A 12,840-nucleotide genomic window follows, 5' to 3' on the forward strand; every position below is an offset into this window, starting at 1 on the left:
GACATTTCACAAGGAACCTGGAGGTATGGGAGAAGAAATGATTCGTTCAGACGGAGGGTTTCAGACAAACTTCAGCACGGATTTTTTTTCTTCCTCTTCTTATTTTTAAACTTTTGAATTATGCTAGAGGAGGATGAGTTCTGGAAATCTGGAGGCAGGAAATTTTGTTCGGGAAAACCTAGGTACTGACTCTGTCCTTCACCCCTCCTAGTCAGGATGTAGTTCTTGTTGGGAGGCTGATGAGTTTATTCACAAGCCCCAAGTGCCACTGTTTGTAAACATTCTTTTAAATGGAAGAAAACAGAAAGTCAGTTGAAAGGTAAGCCTGAGTAGTGGTCTAGTGAGAATGTGGCTGTTTTCTGCTAGAACTGAACCCAGGTGTGTTACTCATAGCTGTGAGTGCCAAGGTAAATCTGTGCCAGGGTGGGCTGCATGTGCTTTTGCTCTGTATAGCCACTGCCATTCAGTTAGGTTCTGTATCATTGGCTAAATAAGAGTAGGAACTATATCAGGCCAGATAGATCAGAAGTGAGTCTGTCTCGTCTGTCTGTGTTGGCTCTTCCTGCTTGTCTGTGACCTACTGACATGTTACACAATTAATACAAGAATATATTCCTATATCATTGTTATGATAAATAAGAAGTCCCTTCCTCAGAGGTAACCACTGTTAAAAATTTGGGGTATATTCTTCCAGACAATTTTCTGTGTACTAACATGTTTAAAGTACATACATATAGTTTGGGTTTTCTTCAGGGCAGATGGGCTCATATTGTGTTCATATCTTCTGTGTTATGTTTATTTTTAAAATTTAATGGTAACTCTTGAGTTCTTTTCTTGGCATATATTTAGGATTAGTTTGCTCTTTTTTTTTTTTAATCAGTGTAGTATTCTATATTTATAATATAGGTATAACAGAATTTTTTTTAGCCAGTTCCCATTTGGTGTACAACTAGATATATTTCTCTTTTAGGAACAACACTGTAGTAAATATCTTTGTGTGCCACATTTGCATGAGTATTTTTGTAGGACATACTTCGAAGTGGAATTGCAGGGATATATTCATTTATAGTTTTGATAGATGCTGCCAAGTTGTTCTCCAAAAGCTTATATTACTTACACCCATATATATAGCAGTATGTGAAAGTTGATGAATAGATTTCAATAGGAGTGGAAACCCAAGGGGATTCTGTACAGATAAAGAAGCATGAGTAAAAGCATGGAGGCAGGAGGGCCTAGTAGATACAGTGAGGAAAGAGGGAGTAAAGAATCTGATGTAGAGTATAGGAAGGAAGGGGTTTGTGGAAGATGAGTCTACAAAGGTAGGCTGGACCAAATAACAAGTATTCTTTAATGTGTTGTTCAGAAGTTTAAACTTGAATGGACTGTGGAAGCCTTTCAAAAGGTTTTTTTCTTTTTAAAGATTTATTTATTTTCGGAAAAGAGAGACCATGCATGTGCGTGTGTGCGCAGGTGAGCACGAGTTGGGGGAGAGGGAGAGGATCCCAAGGAGACTCCCTGCTGAGCACGGAGCCTGTCTTGGGGCTTGACTTCAACCCTGAGATCATGACCTGAGCTGAAACCAAGAGTCGGACGCTGACTGAGCCACACAGGCACCCCCCCCCCCCACCCAGAGGTTTTACATGTGAGTTGTATTTCAAGAGCAAGAACTGTGAACGCTAGGTCTTTGAGGATGGAGGAGATTGGCTATGAGGCTTTTAAAATGATCATATGCTATAATGAAGGCCAGGGCATTAGAAATGAGAGGAAGGAATCAGATTCAAGCAGTGGTACAGATTTAAAATCAGTTTGTAAGTCTTGGTGGCTTAGGATGAGAAGGTAAAAGATTGAATGTTGTGGCTCTCTGAGTGCATAGGTGGCACTTTTTATGAAGATAATAAAAATAGAATGAAAAATAGGTTTGGGAAAAATAAGGGAAATTTTTATTAAAATATAAGGAATAAGGTAAGTTACTATCCACTGATATATTTCTATAAGGTGTGTTCACTTTTTTATTGTGGTAAAATATACATCACATAAAATTTAAACTTTTAGCCGTTTTTAATTGTACGGTTCAGTGTTACTAAGTACAACCATCACCACCATCCCATCTCCAGAACTTCTTCCATTTTCCTGAATTGAAGCTCTGAACCCGTTAAACAATAAGTCTCCGTTCCTCCCTACCCTGAGCCTTGATGAGTAAATTGGAAACCAAAATTTTGCTTTTCTATCTCTATGAATTTGACTTTAGGTACCTCATAATAAGTAGAGTCATAGAGTATTTGTCCTTCTGTGACTGGCTATGTCATTCAGCATAATGTCTTCAAGTTTCATCCATTTTAGGTAGCATGTGTCAGAATTTCTTTTTATGGCAGAATAGTATTCCATTTAGTATTCCACTATATGTATATATATATTTTAAAATCTGTCCATATGCCATGGACACTTGGGTTGTTTTGGGGTTTTTTTTGGGGGGGAATAGGCCTTTTTTTGTTTTGTGATTAGAGTGTGAATACAATCAAATTGAGTTTGATGAAACTGTACAAACCATGGTACTTTTCTATAGGTCCGCTGTTAGGAAATAGTGTTTGCTGCCACAAAGATGAGTACAAAAGATCTTACTTTGTACAACTCACACATATCATGGCTATTGGAAGAATGACCTAAAATGCTTATCCTATGTGGGTAGACACCATAATGGTCAAAGGTGTAGCATAAACAGGAGAAGACCTGGGGTTTTTAATATAATGATTGGAATATTGTGAGACTTAAGCAATATGTACACAATTTTGCACATTTTGAAGTGCCCAAAACGGAAAGAAGGTGTTATAATAGATGTACTAGTCTGGTTGACTGAGGAATCAGTTTTTGAAAGAATTTCGAATTATCAGGTGGATGAAATAAAACAGCCCTGCACCTGATGAACTAACCTAAGTGATACAAGTTTTATAAAATAGGGTTGAATGAGTTGCCTCAAGAAGGTGTTACCTGTTAATAATGAAACTGTCTCCAAAATATTGATTCTTTGTCATAATAATTTTCTAACTGAAGTTACAATGAGAACAGAGGTGAGAATAAGTGTACGAGGGAGGTTCCTTTCTTTTTATTCATTACTCTCTAGAAAACACATACTCCCTTTCCTTGTTCTCTGCAGTCCATTACTCACTACCAGAGTTGTAATTGCGGGCCCGTCTTCTGAATTGTGACTCCTTTTAATACATTTCAGCACAGTTCCATTTCAGGAAAATGTGTTGTTTCGGAACTCACTAATACATGCTTTTCCTTGATGTTCCTTTCTTTTTTATTTTTTTTTTTAAGATTTTATTTATTTATTTGACAGAGAGAGACAGTGAGAGAGGGAACACAAGCAAGGGGAGTGTGAGAGGGAGAAGCAGGCTTCCCGCAAAGCAGGGAGCCCGATGTGGGGCTCAGTCCCAGGACCCTGGGATCATGACCTGAGCCGATGGCAGATGCTTAACAGCTGAGCCACCCAGGCGCCCCTTGATGTTCCTTTCTTATCAAAACATATACCCACACATATTGCTGCACATCAAACTTTGATAACATTTGGCACTGGGAAATTGAAAAGCATGCAGAGAATACAAAATATAGATGAAGATGGAAATGGAAAATTAAAACAACAGATTAAAAGGAGTCTCTGGAGACTTAAACTAGTTCTTTCTAGGATGGCTAAAGTATGGGATAGCTCTTTAGCTTAATTTATTACTTTCAGCCTCTTTGTAAAAAGTAAGCTAATAGAAGGTAGTTGGTAATTTAAGCGAGATGCCTAGCATGTGGAAAGCAGTCCGTGAATGTTGTCTGTTAAATTTATTATTTCTAATCTATGGGTTTGAGACTGAGAAGCGTTGTAGTGGCTGGAGAGCATTAGATAATAATTTGCTGTTCTTTCCTGAAATGGCCTTGTTTTACCTCTACAGTGTTTGAATATGGACTTTCTCTCTTAGTCTCTGTAATTAGAGATTTTCTTAAGTATTCTTACCACAATATTATGTTTTATTTAATACTGACAAGTGCAGATGGCACAGGGGATGCGTAATTAAAATACTAAGATTATCAGAACACTCGTTTAATAAATAAAACTTCTACCTCCTCAGTTGTTTTTTTGTTTTGTTTTGTTTTGGTTTGGTTTTTTTAAAAATATCCAACTGCAGGAGAGAACTAAATAGACTAACTTGGCTGATCACATCTCGCTAGCCTTGGCAGAAAGCTCTGATAAACTGGAATAAACTCTGTTAGAATATCTGAGCCTATCCAGTTTATTATGTCCAAACCAAACTACTGAAACCTCCCTCCTTAAATCGGAGGTCTTCCCCATCTCCGTAAGTAATTCCATCCTTTGGGTTGCTGAGATGAGAAGAAACCTTGGAGTCACCATTGCCTCTTCCTTTTTTCCGCTCCAACTCCACCATCGAGTGTGTGAGCAGATGTCACTTTGTCTTTAAAATATGCCCATAGTTTTTAATCACATGTGACGTGTCCACTGCTTTCAGTCTGGTGTAAGGCTCCATCCTCTCTACCTCCATAGGCACAGTGGCCGCCTAATTGGTCTCTGCTGCTGCTTCCCTTCTGCCTTACCATCTTTCTCTGCTCACCAGCCAGACTCCTGCTGAGCTTTCTTGGCTCAGATGTTGATCTTCATCAACTCAAAATTTAGAATAAAAAGCTGAAGGCCTTTGTGATCGGTGGTGTCCCCAAGAACATGTGCGTGCACACCCCCACCCACACTCACATACACTCACATAACGTCTCATTTAGTATCCTCCTATAGCCTCTGTGTTCCGCTAGCCATGCTTGTCTCCTGCTTCAGGATCCTTGGACCAGTGTTTATTTCCTTCGCATGGAATCCTCCTTTCATCACCTCTTTCAGATCTTGGCTCAAATATTACCTTAGTGGGGGCTTGTTTAAAATTGCATCCTCTCCTGTCTTTCTTGTCCTTACCTTCATAGCGTTTACCACCATATGAAATTCTTAATTACTCTGTTAACTCTGCGAAGGATTTTGGTCTGATTTGTGCACTGTAGTGTCCTTAGTACTTAAAAAAGGGCTTCCACATTGTAGTTGTTCAAATATTTGTGAAGTTAATGAATTTGTCGAGAAAGGAGAGAATGCTTGAAAGCGTGAATTAGAGCCACAGACTGGATCATCGCCCACATAATTGGAATAAACATTAAGTGTGAAATTTTTTTAAAGCAAACTTAAATCATAAGTGCTTTTTGAATATTAAAACATTCCTAGGAAAGTGTTTTATTTTGATTCTAGAATTGCGGCGTTCGCAGACATTGTAACCGATTACCAAGTTGTGTTTCCAAAGTCAGTAAATGTTTATGCATCCTCAGGTGGACAGTGTTTTAGATGCTTTCACTTATAAGCATTATTACTGCAGTTTTGCACTGGTGTTAGCCACAGAGAGACTGTGATTGGTAGGTTACATGTTCAGTAAGTTTCTAACCTATGATTCCTGACTCCAAGTCCAGAGCTTGATCAGCACATACTTGTATCACTCATGATGATACACTCTTTTAAGTCATCAAACTTTACATTTTATTTTAAACAAAAAGAGTGGTAAGCAACTAAGCTGAAGGAGAAACAATAGAAACCCAGTTCACCCATAAACACTTTTATAAATATGTATATACATAAAAAGTACAAAGAAATTAGAGGTAAACTTGATTTAGTCTTTTTAGCAGTTCTTAGTTCCGGACTGAAAAGCAGCTTCTGTCAATTTGCTTGTTTTGAATAAATGAGTAGTAGGGTTTATGAGCTGATTTACTTTACTACTACTGCTTTTCCTTCCTTTACTTAGCACTTTTTTTCCGTTTGTTTTTTAAAGTTCAGTTAATTAACATATAATGTATTATTGGGTTCAGAGGCAGAGGTCAGTGATTCATCAGTCTTATATAATACCCAGTGCTCATTACATCAAGTGTCCTCATTAGTGTCCATCACCCAGTTACCCCATCCCCCCACCTTCCTCCCCTCCAGCAACCCTCAGTTTGTTTCCTATGGGTAAGAGTCTCTCATGGTTTGTCTCCCTCTCGGGTTTCATCTTATTTTTTCCTCTCTTCCCCTATGATCCTCTGTGTCTTAAATTCCACGTATCTGTGAGATCATATGATAATTGTCTTTCTCTGACTGACTTATTTCACTTAGCATAATACCCTCTAGTTCCATCCTCTTCGGTGCAAAATGGCAAGATTTCATTTTCTTTGATGGCTGAGTAGTAGTACTCAGTGCTTTTGAACTACTGGTTTTTCATGTCCCTCTCAACTTTCCCCACCCTCCTACCTGTGGTCTCGCGGACAGGTAACAACTTGCGAACACCAGTCTGTTTGAAAAAGAGTAGTTGTATGTGTATATGCATGCGTGTGTGTTTTTATGGTTAAATTATACCTGTGTATACTGTGCGATCTAGAATTCTAGCAAAAATACGGAGGCGTATCATGGTTGAACCCTGGGTGTTTGCTACTTTAAGAGTAGCAGCAGCATGAGAGCCTTGATAGCAGTTTTTATCAGTGTTACTGACGATTAGGATATACATTTTAAGAAAAGTGTTTTCCTAGTTGGGAGTTCCTCAAAAGTAAAATTAGCTGAATATTCCGTCTTTCAGAATTGCTGGATCACAAGTATCTTAGTTATTGAGCCATGTTGATCCTGAGTTTAGCCTCTTAGTTATATGTTCTGATGTCCCCTTGTCCCTAATTGGAAAAGGAATTACGGTTTTACTATCTGGATGGGAATCAGAATAGTTTATTATTCTTAGGAAGTTTCTTTGAAAGTTACTCAAAGTCAGGTTTAGCTTTAGATTTATAATCCTTTTTAGCATTGCCAAAACCTAGAGTTGAAATTCCTGGAGTATATGATTTGCATACTTTTGATAGTGGTGGTTAATTTTCTGTCATTTTCCAAGTATTTGTTTGACAAAACTTATTTAAAATTCAAGTGTCCATAGAACACATCATGTAAATTATGTTATCTAATTTAAAAGACTTTGTTTCATCAATTCAGTTTTCAATATTTTTCTTGTTAAACATTTTTTATAGATAATAAATCTATGAGAATTTATGTAAAAATACCCACTTGGCTCACATGTCTTACATTGTAGGCACTGAAAGTATTTAAAAGGTTTTTCGCTTCTGGTCTCACTTGTTTCATTTTTTCGCTCCTTTATTCTTCTATTATCATGTGATGTTAAAGTCTATTTCACACACTGCTCCTGCAGTTTAGGTGTGTGGGAGGGTGAGGTGAAATAGCATGTGCAAAGGTCCGGAGACCTGAAACACCATGGTGTGTTCTGAGAACTTTGTAAGTTCCAGTGTGGCTAGAACATACGTTGTCTTTGGGTAGGAAGAGACCAGCTTCTGAGACCAGGAAAAGACCCTGTGGGAATGCAGTTCTCCAGCTAAATACCAAACCCAGCAACCTGTATTCTTTCATACCTTTGTTAATTTTGTGTTCTTCTCTTGCCCAAACTTAATTTTTTTCAGAAGTAAGTCTGCCTAGGTATATGTTAAAGCTGGCAAATTTCTATATCACCTTTTAACAGTCTCTCAAATTTTTTCTGTTGAAATTTCTGGTGGTTTAAGAGTAAAGAGTAGGATTTAGAAAGAATAAAACAGAAATATGTGACAAAACAAAGACTTTTTTTGGAGTGTTTTCTGACCTTAGATTCTTGATTTAATGGGTAAATATTCTTGCTCCGTGTTTAGAAACATGAAGGACAAAAATAAAGGAAAACTTAAGAGTCCATGGTTTAGAAGGTGACCTGCTAGTTGTCATGAAATCAATTTAGTGGGTTACAACCAGCCTCTAAATAAATTTATGACAGGGATGCCTGGGTGGCTCAGTTGGCTTAGCATCTGCCTTCGGCTGGAATCATAATCACATTGTCCTGGGATTGAGTTCCACATCAGACTCCTTGCTCAACAGGGAGCCTGCTTTTTCCTCTGCCTGCTGCTCCCCCTGCTTGTGCGCGCGCTCTCTCTCTCTCTGACAAATAAATAAATAAATAAAATCTTAAAAAAAATAAATTTACAACAGAATAGTGTATAGTTATATCTACTGGAATGTGTATCAGGTTGTTACATAAAAATCTACTTTTGGGGGCGCCTGGGTGGCACAGCGGTTAGGCGTCTGCCTTCGGCTCAGGGCGTGATCCCGGCATTATGGGATCGAGCCCACATCAGGCTCCTCCGCTATGAGCCTGCTTCTTCCTCTCCCACTCCCCCTGCTGGTGTTCCCTCTCTTACTGGCTGTCTCTATCTCTGTCGAATAAATAAATAAAATCTTTAAAAAAAAATCTACTTTTGATTATGGTAAGCAAAGTTTGAAAAACTCCTTAATATTTGTATATACTTTTAGCATTTCTGTCTGTATTTTAAAGACAGTCTGTTCATTCATTTACTCAGGTATTTGAGAACCCACTGCTTCTCTTTCTCACCTCATCTCCCATTCATTGGGGCACCAGTCTGTGCCAGATACTTATCTAAAGCCTTTACATGTATTAGCTCATTGTTTTCTTCCATTACAAGAAAGTCATTTTTATCCCAATTTTTCAAAAGGAGAAGCTAAGGTGCCTAGTGATTATTAACTTGCCTGAAATTGCATAGCTGCTAAGTTGTGAATCTTGGATTCAGTTCAAAACTAGGCAGTCCTCTTCAGAGCCCTTTTTTCTAACTACCAAGCTTTAAATAGTCACCTATGTGAGACACCTCTCTCAAGGCACTGTGATAAGTGCTGGAGATACGTCTGAAATGGTTCTTGATCTTGTGGAACTTAGATACTTATAAATGTATTTATAATCTTCTATGTTTGTTAAAATACGTAAATACATACAGCTATACCTAATGTGGGAAAACACAACATATGGTTAAGTAACCATATATAATTAACATATTACCATGTTTCAAATTTCAGTATTGTTGACTATAATTTCCATTGTATGGTTATACCATAATTTAACTATTCTTGTGTTGTCAGAAAGACATTCCCAGTCCGTTCTTAGTAAGTAATATTGAATGCATTCGTTATTGTCATTTCAGATTACTCTGTGAGGCTGTTTATAAAAGCATAAAAATTTCAAGTTACTGGAATCTGTTTCCAATTTTCTAAAGTTTATGCTTTAGCAGTAGTGCTGATCTACCTTCAAAAGCACTATATGTTAAATATTCAGTAGTTACAAAGCAAAATTCAATAGCCGAAAATGGTGTTCCATGTTAAACTGTCTTCTTTCAAAATCTGTTGTTCTTAATATTGTCATTGTAGCATGTATAAACCATCCCTAAATATTTTCTTTCATTCACTCGGATATTTGTGTGCCTACTGTGTTTTAGAGCATATCATGAACCTTCTTCTTTTAGTTGTCAATCATGTATCCAAAATGGGGTGTATAACATTTTCACGTACTCATATCATTGGTGCCTAGTGTGTTCCAGGTCCTTGGGAATTAGATGAGAGGTTTAGAAAGATAGAGACAGCAGCTACCCTCTCGGACTTAGCATAGTGAAGGAGGCTGTAACAAATTGCATGGAGATGTATTTGTCTCTTTTATAAGAAGTGAGATGTTTTGTAGACAGATGCATAGTCTTTAATACACATTAATTTTGAAATTGAAAGGTATGTGTTTGGGCATAAGAATTTCCGGTGGGCATTCCTATTATAATCCACTATTTGGGATACTAAAATCAGTTATACGGAAGGGTTAATGCTATTACTGATGAAGATATTTTTTTAAAAGACCCTTTAGGTTTTTTATGGTAACAGTTTGACTCTTAAATTTAATAATTCTGCAAGACTGTTTCAGCAATTTAAAAAATGGTTTCTTTGAGTCATCTAACTTGTTACAAACGGTGGCATGCAGTGTGGATGCATGGTTTCCATGCATGGTTTCTATTCAAATTTGAAGTTGCTTAGGAGTTTCCTGTCCTTAATTTGGGGGATTTTTTTCAGTGCTTTTTGTTTCTGTTTTAGTTTAATAATGTTTTAAAGCACTGAAGGAAGCTGTCCATCTGCTTTTTTTGTTTTTGTTGTTCTGTTTAATTTTGTTTGTATTTTTAATTAGTGATAACCCAACTGAATGGCCTCACCTCTGTCAGCTAATAAATTTCTCTTCCCGTGAGGCTAATACCAGTAGCAGTTTATGGGATAGGGCCCAGTTCGAAAAATGTGTCAGTATACCTTTTTTGTTTGTTTGTTTTTGAGTAGGCACCACACCCAACATGGGGCTTGAACTCATGACCCTGAGATCAAGAGTCACAGGCTCTGCCGACTGAGCCAGCCAGGCCGCCCCGGCAGTGTACCCTCTTAAGGAAAACACCTTTCATGCTTATTTTTGTTTGGTCACCTAAAATTTATATTGATAACTGCTGTGATTTTCAAGTCATCTTTAAAAGATCTTCAAGTGTATAACTCCACGAAAATACTAGATTTCATTTGTAGGAATCAAATGGAATTTCTGATTTTAGTGATTATATGTGATCCTAATTCTTAGTGCCTTTACTAAATTACTAAATGTGTATACAGTCTTCTTTTACAAATTCATTTACATACATTGACTGGGTTTTGAGTGAGACACATTTGTAAAATTAAATTATTGCCGTATCAGCCAGGTTGAAAAACAAATGTTAACTGTTGGACTTGATTTCTTCTGGAAGATAGATTGGCATAGCAGATTACTTAAATCTCTCTGAGCCTTGATCTCCTTGCTGTAAAAGGGGGCAGGCACCCTGTCAGTCTTAGGAATGGTAGATCAGGATGAAATAACATCAGGTGCTCAGCACAGTTCATGGCAAGTGAGCCTCAGTACCACCCCTTTTGCCAACGGTATTCTATGACAACATTGTAGTACAAAAGTGCTGATGTTTTGGGTAGAAGATCTAAATTTAAGTCCTAGTTCTTTTACTGCATGCTTTCTTGAATCAGTCACTTGACTAGAGCGTTCGTTTTCTCTTCTATAAAATGAGGTTCTGAAAATTAAATGATGTAAGAGCGAGTGCTTCACATCTAGGCTTTTTTCTTTATTGTCTAGCATATTTATTATAACTTGCTTTATTTCCCAGTAGTTGACATTAATTTTTATGTGCAAAGGGGAGGAGCTGTACTTCAGAACATGAACCTGATAGTTGGGTGGAGGATGCATTAATTTGGAGGAGCAGAGTGTAGGAAGCAATGCTAGTGTCCTTCCAGGTAGTTGTAATCCGTGAGAGGCTTCAAGCTGAAGTGGGAAGGGCCAGGAGGTTGCACTGAGAGGTAAAACAATCAGTTTGGAAAGATGGCTGTGGCTGTAGTGATTTCACGGGACCAGGTCTCTGGATTGTTTTTCATTAGTTTCTTCCTGCCTATTGTGGTAGAGTTCTTTCCTGTATGCGATCCGGCCACTATTATCACTTTCTGAATGGTGACCTACATTTTGTAATCTGCATTCCCCACAACCTGCAGTAAGTCAAAATTTTAGAAATACGTAATTTTCTGACATTGTACTATGGAAAGGTTTTCATCATTTGAATCTACTTTTTCAAACAGGAAATAGTTCCACTTTCTCTTTAGGACATACTACTTTTTAGCTTTAGCTGGGAAATTGTCATTTTCCGTTTCTTGTCTGTTAACTTGACACAAGCTCTTCCACAGGCCCAGAGTATACCAGACTTCTCCCAGTGACTTTTTTTTTTCCCTTTGGAAGGCTTCTTATGGCTTGCTTATATTAAAAATTTCCTGATCAGTCATCCTAAAGTAATTTTAATTGCTTTATGACAAATGTATATGATAATTGATATCAATACAATATTGATAATTTAGCTTTACTATTGGTAATATAGCATGAGTATTCCTTCTGGTAGCTATTATAGAGCGCCAAACTTGAGGCAAAAGTAGAGTGAATTCTTAGATTTAAAATGTGACATACAAACTTCTTATCCTATCATTTTAAGACTGAAATGTTTTAAATGTTCTTGTATAACAAAGATGGGTTGGAGTGAGGAGGAAAGGGGGACAGACAGCCTGCCAAGGCGGTCACAGAGCCCCAGTACAATTTGATAGTTAGCCATCTATTGTTCATTGATATGCGCATACTCTTAATAGAGGTAAGCTTTAAAAATGGAGCTCCGTGGAATTTCAATTTAATGATTTCCAGGGAATTAAAATGATTCCGTAATATTAACATCAGGTGGGGCAGGACCCTCTGCTGTGTTTATTAATGAGATCCCGTTTGTGCCGGGGTGTGGGTGATTTCCAGCTCTCATTCAGCACAGAATGGAATAGTTGGTCAGTCAGAGACACCTACCAAGTGTTCAGACCTGTCTTTTAAGTTATTTTCATTTCTTCAGAAGAACTGAAGAATCTGTTGGGGCAAAGAGATTTGTGGGGTTTTGATGGATCTCCATAAGGCAAAAGCTGTCACTCCAGCCACTAAGATGTACTCCTCATTCATCTGAGGGTTCACATTAAAAATGACAGGGTGACATAGTAGCAGCAGCAGCCTCTTTGTTTTTCTTAGTCAAGGCAGCAGTTAACAGTGCACTAGTGGCTTAACACACCAACACTTAAGTCCTTATTTTTTGTTTTTGTTTTTAAGTTATTGAAATTATGAGACTATCATTCAAATGGAAGCATTGTAGTTCTTCGGAACCATTATGATCTCAAAAGGAAAGGAGAATGATACAGATACACTGGCTGAGGTGTTTTGAGGTGCATCGAAGTGTTCCAAGCTGTGACTTACCTTAACATGTTCTTGAAGTACCATGGCGTGGATTAAAAGGTATGCTTTAGAAATCTCTCAGTGACCCCAAGGTCATGGATAGAATGAACGCTCATGATTCTAAATTTAATTA

At 37.7% G+C, this 12,840-nt stretch overlaps 1 protein-coding gene across 8 annotated transcripts in view; it reads left to right on the plus strand.

The window, feature by feature from the left end:
• Positions 1-12,840, plus strand: part of RBPJ (recombination signal binding protein for immunoglobulin kappa J region) — a 218,205-nt gene that overhangs the window by 136,797 nt on the left and 68,568 nt on the right. For 2 of the 8 annotated variants that reach the window (XM_057309828.1, XM_026514549.4), the window contains exon 2: positions 12,585-12,767. The exons of the other annotated variants lie outside the window; for them this stretch is intronic. In XM_057309828.1, coding sequence (XP_057165811.1) covers positions 12,751-12,767 — 17 coding nt within the window. In that variant the 5' untranslated portion in view covers positions 12,585-12,750. The remainder of the gene's footprint in view (positions 1-12,584; positions 12,768-12,840) is intronic. 8 annotated transcript variants of the gene reach the window in all.

The sequence above is a fragment of the Ursus arctos genome, unplaced genomic scaffold (genome assembly GCF_023065955.2).
Source record: "Ursus arctos isolate Adak ecotype North America unplaced genomic scaffold, UrsArc2.0 scaffold_9, whole genome shotgun sequence".
In the NCBI taxonomy this organism is placed as follows: Eukaryota; Metazoa; Chordata; class Mammalia; order Carnivora; family Ursidae; genus Ursus; species Ursus arctos.